The sequence below is a fragment of the Athene noctua genome, chromosome 24, assembly GCF_965140245.1.
Source record: "Athene noctua chromosome 24, bAthNoc1.hap1.1, whole genome shotgun sequence".
Classification (NCBI taxonomy): domain Eukaryota; kingdom Metazoa; phylum Chordata; class Aves; order Strigiformes; family Strigidae; genus Athene; species Athene noctua.
The window spans coordinates 5,537,290-5,553,513 of record NC_134060.1 but is presented as its reverse complement, the minus strand read 5'-3'; the positions used below and the strand labels follow the sequence as shown (position 1 = coordinate 5,553,513).

The following is a 16,224-nucleotide window of genomic DNA, read 5'->3' as shown; positions in this document are numbered from 1 at the left end:
CTCCATGAGGGCTCATCTCGGCCCATTTGCTGCAGCTAATCACAATGCCACAGACGTGAGCAAACAGCCCAAAGTACTGTGAGGCTTATTAACAAAACCCAATTAATCACTTGGTTGTACGCTGATAGCTCAGACAGGATCAGTGCACCAGGCTGGTCAGACTCCCCAGCCAGAGACACACTCAGTCCAGCTGATGGGTTTGGGGGGCTGCTGGGGGGCTCAAGCCATGGCTGCCACCACCGACAGCATCCTCCAATAGCAACATCCAGTCACCAGAAGCCACAGGACACCAGAGACTCAGGCCCTGCCATCACGTACCTGCACAGAGGAGAAGCCCCAGCATCAGGCATGGAGCCCAAGGGAACCTACCAGAGATGTTGGTGGTGATCTCGGTGAGCGCTGTCTGGCCAAAACCCTTGCCGGTGCGGGCCCGGACTGAGAAGAGGTAGGTGGTGCCAGGGTGGAGGTTGGAGAAGACGTGGTAGGTCTCATTGCGCAGTTTGGAGACGGTACGCCGCGGGCCGGGCACGTTGACGGCGGGGTCGGAGGACTCGATGCTCTGGTAGCTGATCTGCAGGGACGGGGCAGAGCATCACCAGCAGCCACGAGAGAGGGGAGAGACCCCGAATCCAGGAAGAGAAAGGGTTAAAGGGATGAATTCAGAGGAGGGGATGGTCAGGGCGGGTGGGACACACACAGACACTTTTTGATGTAAATCGAAATCAGACATTCATAAGAAAAGCCATTGGTGAAGCCAAAAGCAGGACTTCCCAGCAGGGACAGACGCTGCTAGCAGGAGGATGAACACAGCCTGGATCTGGGGATGAGTCTGTTTAACGAAGTAACAAGTGCCAGGCCCCGAGGGAATGGCCTCAAGCTGCCCAGGGCAGGGTCAGGCTGGCTCTGAGGAAGGATTTCTGTGCAGAAGGGGCTGTTGGGCGTTGGAATGGGCTGCCCAGGGCAGGGGGGAGTCCCCGGGATCCCTGGGGGGGTTGAAGAGTCGGGCTGAGCCAGCGCTGAGGGATCTGGTGGAGTTGGGAATGGTCAGGGGGAGGGTCATGGTTGGGCTGGAGGAGCTTTTCCAACAGAAATGATTCTGTGATCCCCAAACAAGGGGCCCATGGGCAGCAGTAATGCTGCAGCCACCTTTAATCCCCACAACTGAAAGCAGCAGTTGCCCCAGATCCCCCCACGTCCCCGTGGGTCTCCCGGGGGTGCCGCAGCTGGCCAGGCCGTACCTCGTACTGCGTGATGAGGCCGTTGGGCTCCACCGGTTCCTCCCACTTGAGAAAGATCATATCCTCCAGCGGGGTGAAGGTGAGGGACTCCGAGGCGATGCCGCCAGGCACTGGGGAAGGAAAGAGGACGTGCTCGGATGCAGCAAAAAACTGGGTTGGAAGAAGAAATCCTCTAGGAAAACCCCTCCAGGTGGCTGCAGCAGCTCCCCCACGACCGAGGCCCCCCGTCCTCTCTGCCACATCACCCAGCTCCAGCATGTGACACCAGACAGGGGTGGTGGCTCCCCAGGGAGATGCTCCCCAAGGCAATGCATGATACTCCCACTGTACTCCTGGGCCCACTGGTGACACTTTACCATGGTGGGGATGTTCCCACACCACAGCACAAAGCCTACAGGTACCATTTCTGGCATTGTACCCAGTTTCCAACAGCACAGCAGCAAGCCCCCATGTGCCGAGCTCACCAGTGTGAGGAAAGGAAAAAAAAAGTTCCTTTTCCCCTAGAAACCAAATTCCCCCCCCCCCCCCCCCAGAGCCCCAGCATCTTCAGAAGACATTGCCAGCACTCCCTCCGGCAAGCAACAACTGCCTCATCTGCAGATGGGCTTGACATGCTCCAGCCTTCCCCTCTAATTAACACCAACACCAATAACTGCAAATAATAACAGCAATCGACAACACTGGGATCAATAGTCACTTCTTTACCATGGACTTATTGACTCAGGGGGATCAGCAAGGAGGACAGGAGAGGCGATGGCTTGGCAACACCACAATTCACCAGCAGCATCCTCCACTGCGGGCTTGAGGACCCAAAACATGCACCCTCTTGTTACAGAGGGACATCAGCTCTTCCCCTCTATTTTTCTTTTTTGTTCAGATCTAATTACGGGGCCGAGAGAGAGGGATCACCTTCCGCACGCATCCCGCCATGCAAATACACAATTTCCACTTGATTTACAAGTTAATTTAATCAGAGGCACCGTGTCTTACACATGTACACAAGGCACTTATTAAATTCATGGAGAATTACGGAAACCTTTAGGGCAAGAATGTGTGTACCTCTATAGATATTTTTATATATACATATAGAGCCTATATATTTACATATTTATATATAAGTACAGGCACCACACACTTGTGTGTGCACCAGGTTGAGACTGGGAGAGGTGTACGGTAGCTCCCAGGTGTGCATATACTCTTCTGTCATCCATGTACATAATTTCTATTTATTTATGCATTTATATATATTTATTCTGGCTGGCACCACATGCACCCTGACTGCAAAGGAGAGAACTGGCTCCTGACACACACCTCCCTGCAGCACCAACACTCTGCAGTGATATTTCCACACGTGTCTGGGATTAAGTCTCATTGTTTCATGCAGACATAAGACCAAAATCTCCAGCCGTGGGTCACTGACCTTCCCTGGATCTATAGGGGCACTTAAACACCAGCTGGGCCACCTATGGATCCAGCACCCCTTCCTCTCGGTGTCCTGCCCACACCCCCAGGAGCCAGCAGGACTATGCCTGGGCTCTAAAGGGGATGCTGAAAACACCTTGATTTGGCCGTTATGAATGCCTCAGAAATGGGTTTTCCAGCCCAAAACTAGGGTTTACCACTTGAGATGGGGGTGTGCATCTGTGCAGCCCACACCAGGCCCCCCCCCCCCCCCCCCCCGACACAAGCCCCAGTGCTGCACCAGTGGATGCTGCAACCAAAGCTGGCCTCCTGCTGAAACAAACCCCAGTCAAGGGTCCTGTTATTAACAAGCCTTCGCTACCTCGGCTTAATTGCACAGGCAGCTGCTCACCACCCAGTTCTAGGAGCTCAAATCCTCACTGCCCTCCTGGGCAGGCAGGGAGATGCCGGGCCAAGCCCGTGTGTTGTACCTGCAATATATCCATAGGTGACATCCATCAGTCGATCTCACCTGAGCCCAGACAGATATGTGGCCCCAAGTTCAATCCAAGGGGGAAGCCACAAGCCCCGGTTAATCAAGACATAGGGGAGAGCAGCTGGAATGATTACAGTATAGCAAAAAGACATCTGGAGCTCCTGTATTAATATTCAATAAGAAAACAGCTGGAGCAGTCACAGCACAGTGAGAACAGCTGAAGCAATTATAGCCGGAAAATAAACCATCAGGAGCATGAAGCTGGGTGCCCCCGGCCGGGCAGGCTGAGGGTTGGGGACAGTGAAAGTACTGAGGTGCAGAGAAAGGTGCTGAATTTAGACTTTAGAGATAAAAAGGGGACCCAAAGAGCCTCTCATCTCTGCTCCAGTTTTGCAGACTTTTGTTTTCCAGCCTAGGAGATGGGAGCAATGAGCAACACACACACAAAGCTGCACGTTTCAGTGGGTCCCAAATCAAGGCGAGTCCCACGCAGGGGGATTTCATGGCAGGCTTCTCCTCTGGGGCCATCCAGGGGGTCTGGAGCCAGCTGGATCCCTTGAAATTATCAATTCATCCACCTTAACTGCTGATTATCGATGCTAAAAAGTGCTTCGGAGATTAATTACGTTCCTGGTTAACAGTAAGCACTGGTGACTCTGCAAAAGCCAGGGATGCTCCAGTCACACTCAGCACTCAGCACCCAGCCCAGGGTGCAGCGGCTCCTTGCACCCCACACAAGCCCCAACTGCTGCTGCCCTCCATGGACCAGGATGAGCCCCCCTCACCCCACCAGCTGCAGGAGCAGCATCAGAGCAGCAGCTTTCAGCTGCCCTTGAAAGCAGCCGAGTCATCACAGCAGGCAGAGGAGATGCTGATGGGGCAGCAAAGAAGATGTGACAAGCAGGAGGAGTCGTTAGCAGGAGCTGCCAGCCCTGGATGTGGCCCATCACTGATGGGTGGCACCAGAGACACGGAGCCAGCTCTGCCTTGTACCTCCGGTCACATTTGCTGGATCTCTGGAGCCCAAAACAACCTGAGAACTCTGGTGATGGAGAGTCACAGCTGGGGACCACGGTGCAGGGTAAAGCCAGACCTGGGAGACCTCCCCAGTAGCCCCAGCTTCAGGACATCCTCAGGGAAGGGCTGGGCAGGAGCAAGAGATGCGAAACCCAGGAGTCCTGGAGCAGCACTGGAGCCTCCAGTGAAGACATCAGCCCCACTCAGGTGCCAGCAGCGGGGACCCAACCCCGGGACACAGCCAGGACAGGGAGAAGAGAAACAACTCAGCTGTCCAGGAGCGATGTTGCTGGCAAATAATCAGGGCCAGACACACCTTATCAACACGCCCTCATCCGCAGAGCTCATTTGCACAACCCAAACCAACCCAAGAGCAAACTTAACTGGGGGAGAGCACTGGGGAAGCTGAGCAAAGCTGCACCAGGCTCTGGTTAACAGCGCTCACCCAGAAATGTAGCAATGCCGAATTACTCAGCAACCAAGCAGATAAAAGATGTTACCTATGTGCAAAGCTTTAATTGTTATAATTATTGCTGCTAGGCTTTAGTTCCACACTAAGGACAACTAGTGCTGGGAGGATCCATCTCTCACGCCCTCCACCAGACCGGGTACAGCTCAAATGCTCAGAGGATGAGCAGCGGCATCCCCATCCAGTCCCCTCATCCCCACAAGCTGCCCCCAGCACTTCTCTTCCCCAGCCAGAATCACTGCCCCTTTCCCTCGCCTTCCCTCAGCCTGCAACAGCCTCTTCACCCCCCAGTTAGCGCGATCCCTGCAGGGGATATTCCCATCGCGCCCCTGGCTGAGAGCCACGGATGTGCACCGTGCCACAAGAGACACCCCAACAGCTCACCAGCCACAGAGTCCTATTTTTGGGGATGATGCACCTCCCCGAGCAGACTCACCATCTTCATCTGTCTGGAATATCACCTCCTTGCCCTCCTTGCGACCCTCGGGGTTGGAGAGGATGAGCTTGACGTGGATGTTCTTGTAGGGCAGCAGGTTTTTGATGGTGTAGCGGTTGGCGTTATGCTCCATCTTCACACACTCCCGGAAGGTTTGGTTGTGGCCAGTGCCCACGAAATAGCGGTAGCAGAGCGAGACGGTGTAGGTGTGACAGCGGGTCAGGTTGTAGCCCAGCGGCTCCCACTGCAGTGTCAGCTGCCTGGACTGGATTTCAGAGAAAGCCAGGCCTTTGGGGGCCCGCATGGGCTCTGTGGGAGAAGAGGGATGGGGAGAGACAAGTAATAACGGAAATTAGGTAATTAGCAATAGAACAAGGGGAGACGGCTTCAAACTGCAACAGGGGAGGGTCAGACTGGACATGAGGAAAAAATGTTTCCCAGCAAGAGTGGTCCGAGAGTGGAACAGGCTGCCCAGGGAGGGGTGGAGTCCCCATCCCTGGGGGTGTTTAAGGGTCGTTTGGGTGAGCTGTGGGGGGATGTGGGGTAGGAGAGAACATTGGGCTGATGGTTGGACTCGCTGATCCCAAGGGGCTTTTCCAACCTGAATGATTCTGTGAAAACATCTCACAGGTTTATGTGTATCCCAGGAAAAGCCCTTTTACAGCACAGGAACAAGATGAGCGACCCCAAAACCCTGACCCCAAAACTGGGACCAGCCCCAGCACAGGACGCTGCTGCCCTGCAGACAGGGCTGGGGACATCACTGGGTCTCAAAGCCACCAACACCATAGGGACAGCAGCTCCCTTCGGCTCATCCTCCCCTACAGAGGTGAAGCCGGTACCAGCCCCGCTCCCCCGGCCAGCGCAGAGCCACTGCGGGTATCAGGAGCATCCACACCACGAGAGGCCCCAAATAACCAAATAACTGTGTCTGCATGATGGCCACCCTCACACTTTCATTGAGCTCACATCAGGCACTTGAAAGGACAGAGACCAAGTGCCACCGGCAGGAAGGAGTTTAATTAGCTCTAATTGGCGTGAACAGGAGAAGTCAGATTTAACAAGGAGCCAAGCAACTCTGCCAGCAGCACACGTGCAGGGGTGGTTTGGGTTAATGGCAGTAAACTCCCTTCCAAAGCCAAAGGTGGTGGGAAGGACACCAAGGGGGAAAGAGGGTCTTTGTCTTCCCTGTCCCAGAGCTGATCCCCCAGGCAATTCCCTTGGGATTTGCACCACAGAGTAGCCAGGCCAACTCAGGGTTGCAAGAGGCTTCCACAACCCGAGCGGATGCTCCCTCCTGGGACTGTGTAAAACCCCATCTGGTTCTGGAGGGGGCGAGCACAGCCGCAGGCACAGGGCCCCACGCTGCAGGGACACCAGCTCTACCCTGCTGCTGCGTCCAGCTGCTAAAACCTGCCAAACCTCAGCCGTATCAGGTGGCCAAGGGCACAGGGACCTCTCCCTGTAGCCTCCAGAGCCCCCCAACACCTCCCCGCGCAGGACTGCCAGGCTCCAACCTTCCCTCTCCTTTTTACTTTAGTGTATTTAGATGCCCTGGGGGGAGCCACCAGTACAGCAGCCAGGTCCAGTGATGGCCAGTGGCATGTAGCCACATGGGGAATCTCCCCTTGACCCAGGGGCTGCAGGATGCATCTACACAGCAGCTTTTCCCAGGGTCCCTTCACAAGTTGGATCCTGCAAAACACTGGAGACGTGGCGCTGGGCAGACAAGCTGCTGAGGTGCCTTTCAGATGGAGAAAAGGCAGCTGTGTCATCACCTGCAAACCCACTGTGACCCAGGGGAAAGCAGGGAGAAAAATACATCGTTACAGCACATGGAAGAGCTGGGGAAGCCTGAACGGGGTAACCACAGGATATTAAATACAGGGCGCTGAGTGTCAAACAGCAGCTGTCGTCATCTTCAAGGTAATACAAAACCTGGGCTTTCTCACAGCGCCTCTGAAAATTAATCTGGGATGAAAAGCAACTGCCAGCCCCTCGCTGTGGTACCAGGGTCATCCCGTGCCTGAGCACACCCATCTCTGAAGCCGACCCTGCTTGCGGGGGTCCCACAGCCACGAGGGACACCCCATGTCCTGCTCCACTCCTGCCCTGTGTCAGGAGGATGACCCCAGCGATCCCTGTCTGTGAGGCGATGCTCCCCACTCAGACCTCCACTTTTGTTGGGTTAGGTGTTGTTTTTTGTTTGGGTTTTTTTTGTGCAGGGTCCCAGCCCAGCGTCGTGGTGCCGGGTCTCAGGGTGAACACGACTTGACAATCCTGTGCTGTCTCGCTGCCTTCACTTTGCTCAATTACCGGCAGTTAACGGCGGCAGCAGGAAGGTGGTTGCCATGGAGTGTCTGAAACGCCGCCAGCACCCCCAGTCCCAGCCCCCCACAGCTGGGGATGTCCCCCAACCTGGGTCACCTCCCCACAGGGATGCGAGGTCAGACTCCCCTGAGGGAAACAGGCCAGGCTCCCCTGCAGCCCCACGGTGCTGCAGAATTCCTCCCCCCACGCCAAGACCAGCAGCACAGCTGTACCCTGGGCTCTGTTGGCATATTTTGGCAGAGAGAAACTCCAGCTCCCCCCTTCCCTGGGGACACCCCGAGGGGCCTCTGGCAGGGATGGGGTTACCATGAATTACCCTGAGGTCATCACCATGCACAAGAAGGCAGCCCGACCCCTCAGCCAAAGCCATCACCCCCTCGGTGTGGCAGAGGATTAACAGTTATAGAATAAGTATTTTTAGAGGCACCAACTGCTCAAAACCAGGCACTGGAGAATAATCTACAGCTCCCTCTGAGGAGGGAACGAGATGGGAACTTTGCCAGGGACAGCCAAGGGGGCTCATCCTCAGGGACACTAGGCCTGAGATTTAGGGATGCCCTGAGCTGGGTCTGGCCCTGAGCCTGCAGTCCCAGCAGATGAGGCGCAGCTGTCTCCTGCCGGCGTTTGCCCAGCTCCAGGGATGGAAACCGGCCACGAGGCAGCTGCTATCCCTACGCATCCCCTTCCTGCGCTTTCCTGCACTGAGCTCGTGCCCAGCTGCTGCTGACAGCAAAAACCCACCGTCCATCAGAGTATTTTCAGGCTGGATGGATATCGAGCCCCTCTGCGCCAGCTGATTGGGCTGGTTCAGGATCTGGCCTCACCCCTACACCCTGCTACCCTCAGCCATGATCACGATGGGCGTTAATCAGCATTCCGTCCTGAGATCCTGTGTACACCTGCTAAAAAGTCAATTAAAGGTGAATCCATCCGAGTAGTGATGCTTCAGGCTCCTGGACTGCACCTGCAAATGCCCTCAGCACCCATCCAGCCCTGGCAGCACTCCCTGCCCAGGGCCACCTGGGGTGTCAGGGTCCCTGCCCAGGGCACACTGTGGGACCCACCTGCACACTTGGTGCGGCTGATGAGGGGGGGCCCTGGTTTGCCAGTGCCCCCCTCGCCGGGCCGGGTGAGCAGGACGCTGATCTCGTACTCTGTGTCCGGATCCAAGTGCCAGAGCTTGTAGGTCTGCATGTTGACGGCGTGAACCTCCGACCAGGGCCCCGAGGTCATGCGGTACTCGATCTCCTTGCGCACGATGGGGCCGTCGCCGATGATGGAGTTGGTGTTGAGCTGGATGATGAGGTAGGTGGAACCGGCCCGGAGCAGCTGGGGGGGTGCGATGGGCGTGGGGGGCTCTGAAAGGGAGTGAGGAAGGGGCAGGTGGAGCATCCCCCTCCAGAAGCAGCTTCACAGCATCCCCAGACAGGCCAGCACTGGCACAGCCACAGGTACCACAATTTTATTTTATTTTTTACTAGTTACAGTCGAGACATTCACAACACCTCTCCCCACACAAACCCACCACCTTTGTGCTGCAGGGCACAGGACAAACTCAGGTCAACACCAAAGTATGGGAGAGCACCATCCAGTCTTTAAAATTCAGCCTGTGCATATGCCCTCCATCACTTTTAGTAAGGTTTTAACAGCTGCAATAGGGTTTCATCTGATCAAACCTTAATTATCTTTATAAGATACACTGCCCAGCATGGTGCTGCAGTATCACCATAATTAATTCCAACCTACTGCAATCAAAAATAAATGATCTAAGGCCACCAGGAAAGGTAGTTTCCTGGTTTTATACTGAACTGTCTGTGTGTAGCAACTCATTCACAGTGAGAACTGTGATCCCACTGCCCCAAGCATCCCTGTCTTCAAACACTGCAGCAGAAATAGCCTGTCCATGACCCAGAAACCTGGCAAGCAACAGCAAGTCACCCACCTTTCACGATGAGCTCGGCAAAGTTGGAGACACCCGAGCCGCGGCCGGACTGGGTGACGCAGCGGTAGAGATCCTGCTCCTCCTTGGACACCTCGTCCAGCTGGAAGGTGGCCAGGAAGCGCCGGTGGCTGATGTGCTTCACGGAGGCAGCAGGGACCACCTCGCCGCTCTGCCTCTGCCCCACGGGGAGAGATGAGATGTCACCAGGAGGCACAGGGTGACACCCAGAGCCACCAAACGCGTCCCCAAATGATGTCTGCTGAACAGGGCGGGGAGGACTGCCCTTCTCCCCCCGGGCCCAGGAGGGTTTTCTCCCAAAGGGGAGGCATTGCAGAGGCAGTGCTGGGGGTTGATGGTTTCACCACCGCCGTTGCTCACCTGCATGAGGAACCGCTCGGCCTCGGCGGCCTTGCCAGCAGCCACGCACTGGAAGGTGGCGTTCTGCCCGGCGTTGACCTCCACGTCACCCAGGCGGGAGAAATGAGGTGCTTTTGCTGCCGAAGGACACAAGCATTGGTACTGCTGCAAAAAAATCCCTACTGCAGCCCCAAAACCCACCTGGGATGCTGGAGCCCAGCTCCAGATGGGCTCAGTCCCCATCCTCAAGGCTCAGCCAGGATCCCTCCCCAGCAAGCCCACAGCAAAGATCCTGGGCAGGATCCCAAGCCCAGGGATTTGTCCCAGCACACCAGCCAGTGTCCTGGGGGGGGATGCAGCCTTCCCCCTCCAGCATCCCACAGTGCTGGTGCCACATACAGGTTACGGGCTTGACAGAGGAGGGCAGATCTCCTGTCCCAGCCTGGAAGAAATAATGGGTGAACTCCAACAGCCAATGTGTTGGGACAGCCTGGGAATTCAGGTCCCCACCAGACCGGGTGGCCCCTCTTGATGGTGACACTCAGGCCATATGTTCAGTCTGTGCTTCTCCAAGGTTTTATAGAAACTGAAGCAGTGTTGGAGCTGGTGGTGATGGGGATGGAAAAAGGAGCCCCAGGGGTACCCAGGAGCTGGAGCTCCACCAGCCCAGGTGACAACAGGGCACCAAGATGCCACTGGGCTGCACCCTGGAATTAGTCCATCAGCTGTCACCAGGACCATCCCAACAGCTCCAAACCCTGCTGCACCCACCCACCCCCACTGCCACCCACCCTCGTGTCCCATCCCCTGACACTCACAGCACGGATAGTTCAAGAGCAAAATGTCATCCAAGCCAAGATAACCCCTGCGCTCGCTGGAGACCACTGCCTCGAAGAGGACCTGCGGCACCAAACAGAGGGGTCACCCATTGCTGGGGGGTTTGGGGGACACAACAGGGGGTCCACACCATGCAAAGGGCAGGAGGGGGTCTGCCGGGGCTCACCTGGTACTCGCTGGGCCAGAACAAGCTGACAGCCAGCTCTGCCTGGTGCCACTGCCGGCCGTGGGAGCCAGAGGCGTTCCAGACAGCGCTGCCCACCGGGCCCCCCGTCACCCGGACGTAGGCGCTGAGGGTGCCGGGGCTGTGGCCGTCCCGGCTGTACATGAAGTAGCTGAACTGGAGGCAGTGGGTGTCATTCTCGCTCAGCGCCTGGAAAAGCAGGTGAGCTTTCTGGCCCGGGGTGTGCTGCGAGGAGTTCACCATCAGGTAGGAGCCTGCGGCGGGAGGGAGAATGGGGGAGAGCGAGGAGTAATCCCCCTGTTCCAAATTTCCTGAGCTTTGCCGGCAGGGGTGGAGTAAGTGGAGTATATGGGACTGCAAAGATGCGCATAACCCAGCCCTAGTGGTGCCAGTCCCTGCCGGCCCACGGGGACATGCAGGACAGGAACGAGGGGCACGGGATGGAGTCAGTGTTGGATGTCTATTTAGGCAGCAGCAGGACATGAAAATGGGACCTGACTGCTGGGCAAGGCAGGAAGGATCAGACCCACTGTCTCCAGGATAAGCTGGTCCCCCCCAGGATGCCAGGGTCGGTAATGGCTTCAATGCCACCAGAGACTCTCTGCCTGCTTTCCTTTAATGCTCACAGCTTCGGCTGTGTCAATACTCCCCTCCCCAGCCGGGCCCCAGCCGTTTAATTTCCATTCCCATCGCCTCGTATCATTTACCACGCAGTTGTCGCCGAGTTTAAACTGTGCTCAGCAGGCGTTCGCAGGGGGAAAAAAAAGCGCTCGTCGGCTTAACGAGCAGCAGCAGCACCATGGCTCTCTGGGATGTCAGCCCCAGAGCCAGCTCCCCACCATCAGCAGCTGCTGGTACCCCACCGCCCATCACCCAAAATCACCACCAACAAAATCAGGAGTCCCGGCGCTTGTGACAGTGCAACCCCGAAGCCGTACTTACGGGGAAGGCAGGATGAAAAATCCCAAAGGGGATCCCAAAGGCAGCACCCTTCCCTGCCCCACATGCTCCGTCCCAGGTGGGCAGGAGGGGGACACAGGAGCCCTGACTCTTTGTGGCAGCTCCCAGAGCCATGCGACACAGCAGCGGGGCCAGGATATGGAGGGGATGGGAAGCTGCCTTGGTAAACCCTCCCCATCACCAAAGGCAAGGCGATTATTAATATCCCTTTCATTTTAATAAGGACAGAAGCTGTAAGTAACAAAGCTAGGCCATTTATTCAAGTCTACCATTGTTTTCCTGACAGTATGCGCTTAATTATTAATAGCTTTCACCGCCGGTTAATTTAAACGAATTCACACGCTTTTTTCCCCACCCATCAGCTCCCAGCAAGCAGCACCAAGAAAAGCCTAACGAAGGCAGCGGGGAATCGTGGGGGGCACCCATTCATCGCCCTGAGCATTTGCAAGCTGTGCCTGGAGTGACCCCAAAACACCCAGGGGATCACAGCATCAGCTGAGAAGACAGAGTGCTGGGTACCACAGCGCATCCTCCAGTGCATCCTGCAGGGATGGGAGCCAGGACAGGGGAAAGAGATCATCAAAAAGCAAAATTTCCACCGTGTCGCCGATACGCATGGCCGCCTGGCCCTCCTGGTCCCTCAGGGAGATATTCAGAATGAAATAAAACTATAACAATTTATTTTCTTGGAATCAATCACAGATGCGTTTCACTGACAGAGGAGAAGGCCTCATTCCTTTTTGTTTTTTTCTTCTCTCTTATTTCCCCTAGCAAAATTATTTCTGCACTAACAAGATCAGCTCCATTTGGTCCAGGCAATGGCAGCATGACCTGCCCCACACCTGAGGACATCTCCCTAGAGCCACCTCTGCCAGGCTCTCATTAACCAACACAGACCCTTCTTCCTCCCCAGCCTTTAAAAACAAGCAGCCAGAGGATCAAAATAAAGAGATCAAGACTAAAATTAAACCACTGACAAGTTCCTTTGAAAGACTGAGAATGTCCATTAAGGTCATTTGGAACCACAGGCATGAATGGGTGGCAATCCACCCGTGCATCACTCATCTGACAGGGTTTCCCCCATGCAATATTTCCCCCCCCTTAATTTTCTTCCAAGTGTTGCTGCCTCAGAAAAAGCAGGCTCCCACTGCTCCCTTTTGTGCTAATTATATAATCCTCCCCCATAAATGACTGGTCCCAGCTTCAGCTTCAAGACCACAGTACGGGTTAGGGTTTTTTTAATGCAGGAGAAGAGATACTTGTCCCTGTGTTGGGGTGCTGCATCCTGCACCAGAGCATCCCCCAGCCTGGACAAGAGCAGGCTGCTCCTCACAGAGAGGTGGCTGAGGGTTACAGGTTTTTTTGCAGGGGATGTTTTTGGTTTTCAGTGAGGCTTTTTGGTCTTTTTTTTTAATGCACCCCAGTAAAATGGCAGCACAGCCCTGCCTGGGTGCTCCCACCAGCAGCACTGGCCCACAGGGAGCTCAAGAAGCCAGCAGGACAGCCAGCTAGTGACAAAACGGTGACAAGGGGGTGACAGCTTGCACACACACTGCCACCACCCACCCCACAGGACACAGTCACACCACACATCACCAACCTCCCTGGTCTCTCAATCCATCTGGGGTTCTCCCAGGCATCCAGGGGGAAAGGGGCTGCACAGCTCCTCCCAGGGAGATGGAGCAAGGACTTGGGGGTCCCCAAGTCCTGTGGGCTGTTAATCCACCACCACTGCCAGAGTCCCCCTGAGCCCCCACCCCACTGGGTACTCAACTTCCACCAGGATCCAGCACCTTTCCCAGCCAGGGCAAGAGCAGAGCTGCAGCAAGAGCTGTGCAAACTGCCAAATTCCAGTTTGTAAAGCTTAGCTTAATTTCTGTCAAAGTCAGAGGAAGGGGCATCCCAGCTCTGCTGTGTCCCAGAGCTGGAGGGGGGGGACAGGCAGGACTGCTCCCAGCAGCCAGAGGGTTGATGCAATATCACAGATTATCAGCACAGCTGGGGTTATTTTTGACCTCTGTCCATATGTTGGCATTACACAGCAAAAATCTGCTCCAAAAATCATGACAGGGAAAATAATTTCCGAACCGCCCACGAAATGGGAGCTGTAGAAACAGCCCCAGGGCATCTTCCAGTTGAGACTTCAAACCAGAGGATGGGATTCAGGCAGGCACATATCAGTACTGTGCTTCGCTTGTTAAATCCTTCCTCTGATCCTCAGTTTAAGGTCAGTTTGAATTGAGATGCTGGTCCAGGCAAGCTGTCACCCTGCTTTGTCACAGTAAATAACAAGGGAGCCCCTCTCTATGCCAACCCCCCAGCTCAGCTGCAGCAATATCATTTAATTTAGTTTTCAGGTGGGCTTTTATAGAAAAGCCCAAGCACTCTGTGGAGAAAGAGAAAAGACTCAAAAAGTGCTAAATAATATTTCAAACACATGAAAAAAGAGAAACAAGTTTCCAGCAATGTTCCCTGGGGAAAACATATAAACTTGTTAAGCAAAAGTTGACGATGATGTTTTTAAGCTGCAAAACCAGCCTGGAGGGCCTGTGCACACAAAGCCTTGTACCCCTCCCAGAAAGTCCTTATGCAAGGTCTCAAGCCAAATTTTCCTAACTTGTGGGATCATCAGCAACTCTTTGGGATTCAGATCGGTCCGAGAGGATAACTCAGCACCTCTGATAACCTTGGCTGTGAATCTGAGGGCAATAAGCTCCCAAGGGTTCTCTCCCCAGCTTCAGGCTGAAGCCCTGCTCGCCCGCAGGGAAGGAGCAGCTCTCCCCCTCATGCTGCCTCTCCCAAGGATCCTGCCTGCACCCCTCCGGGAACAACCCAAAACAACCCAGCAAAAAGAGGAGGGAAGAACCCGCTCTCCCGCCTTGTCGAGTTTTTCCTCCTACAAAACCACAGAGATAAAAATAAAATTAAAAAAAAAATAAATCAAAGAGCTATTAAAAGCCAGGAAAAGGCAGGCAGAATGGCAGGCAGCAGGCGGCACCGCCAGCCAAGAGGTGCCAGGGGACCGGGTCTGAGCACTGCAGCGTCTGCCTCCAAGAAATCGCTTTGGAAGATGGAGCCCAACAGTGCCTCCTCCTGCACTGGATCTTCTCAACGTATCAGAGCTGGCACAGGAACTGAGCACCCACTCCCCACTTCTGCACTGGGCATCTCCCAGGGGAGCCCCATCACCAAGGGCCTCTCTGCCACCACCACAGGGTCCTTGGACAGACATCATTCCCCCAGGAGCCAAAAATCAAGCTTAAGTTTTCAAGGTTTTTATGGCTATGCAGAGGGAGCTGGTCAGGAAGCAGTGCTGGAGCTACCGACTGAAGCAGCAACTCCTTGGAGGGGATGGAGGGACATCAGAGCTCCTCAGGGTGGGGGCAGCAGCTGGGTCACCCCCCAGCACGGCTGTGACAGAGCGTGGCGATGCGGCTGCGTGGGGAGCACGACGGCAGCTCCGTGCACAGGGAGAGGGAAGCACCACGCAGGGAACAGAAACTCCGATTCATGGAGGGTTTTCTAATGTCACTGAGTTTGGAAGGAAAACCTAGGAAAAAAGCCATTCAAGAGAAAACACCCACAGATATGGTATTTCAGTATTTTTGAGCACAACTGTGCAGAGTGGAGAAACCCGAGTGCTCTGGCCCCCAGGATGGGGCTGCAAAGGGGCAGGAGCACACGCAGCCTCCACGGGGAGTTTTGGCCACAGTTTCTCCCAGCCTAACTCATCTTTGAATTCCCACATGCAAATTCAAGCAGCAACAAAAAAAGGTGCCTGCACCTCTCCCAGGGAGACCCTGGAGCTCCACAGAGCATCCTTGTTCCCTAACGTCTCTGCAGGGGTGAGGACCAGGACCCAACCTCTGCTCTGCCTGGACCTGCCCCATCCAAATTCATGCAGAGCTTAACCTAAACACCCTGTTTTATTCTGATGTTAAGTGATCCCAATTTGTGTTTCACCCCAGCTCAAAAAACCCCAAACAGTCTGATTCCACTCCCCTGCCTCATCCCTGACTACTGGCCCACTCTATCGCCTGGTCCTCTGCTCCTCACAGGGCTTTGGGATGCTGCGAGCCCCATGGGTGCCCCAAGCCAGGTGCTGCAGAGTAAGGCACATGCTGCCCCTCCTCTCCCCAGCCTCAAAGAGCAGGGCTTCTGCAAGACTAAATATCACAGAGCCCCACACATCAGCAAGTACAGATCAGCCTGGCACACAGAGGGGATGCTCAGGTGAGAGCAGGAAAGTGCACCCACAGCATCCAGGGAGTTATTTTGGTGCAGACACGGTGATGGTGCAGCCTCATGCCTGCCTTACCTGGCTCCCGTTAGAAAAAACAACAAAGAGTTGAAAAAAAAAAAGTCATGATTGCAACATGGGAGACACCCATCCATCGTCTTTAGGTGAAAGAGACAAATCAAGAAGGGAAGAGAGGGGAAAAAAAACCCAAACCAAACAAGAAAGCAAAAAGAAAGAGGAATGGAAAGGTAGAGGCGGGTGGCCAGCAGCCAGCATCCGCTCCAATAAATCCTACGCTCCTTGAAACTGGCTGATC

At 55.1% G+C, this 16,224-nt stretch overlaps 1 protein-coding gene across 3 annotated transcripts in view; it reads right to left on the bottom strand.

Moving 5' to 3' along the window:
• The window catches only part of PTPRU (protein tyrosine phosphatase receptor type U), a 74,614-nt gene that overhangs the window by 38,166 nt on the left and 20,224 nt on the right, over nt 1–16,224 (bottom strand). For all 3 annotated transcript variants that reach the window (XM_074926385.1, XM_074926386.1, XM_074926387.1), the window contains exons 3-10: nt 10,691–10,962; nt 10,506–10,587; nt 9,709–9,824; nt 9,331–9,505; nt 8,453–8,746; nt 5,058–5,366; nt 1,239–1,348; nt 370–571 (exon numbers count right to left, since the gene is read on the bottom strand). In XM_074926385.1, the coding sequence (XP_074782486.1) occupies nt 370–571; nt 1,239–1,348; nt 5,058–5,366; nt 8,453–8,746; nt 9,331–9,505; nt 9,709–9,824; nt 10,506–10,587; nt 10,691–10,962 (1,560 nt within the window). The remainder of the gene's footprint in view (nt 1–369; nt 572–1,238; nt 1,349–5,057; nt 5,367–8,452; nt 8,747–9,330; nt 9,506–9,708; nt 9,825–10,505; nt 10,588–10,690; nt 10,963–16,224) is intronic.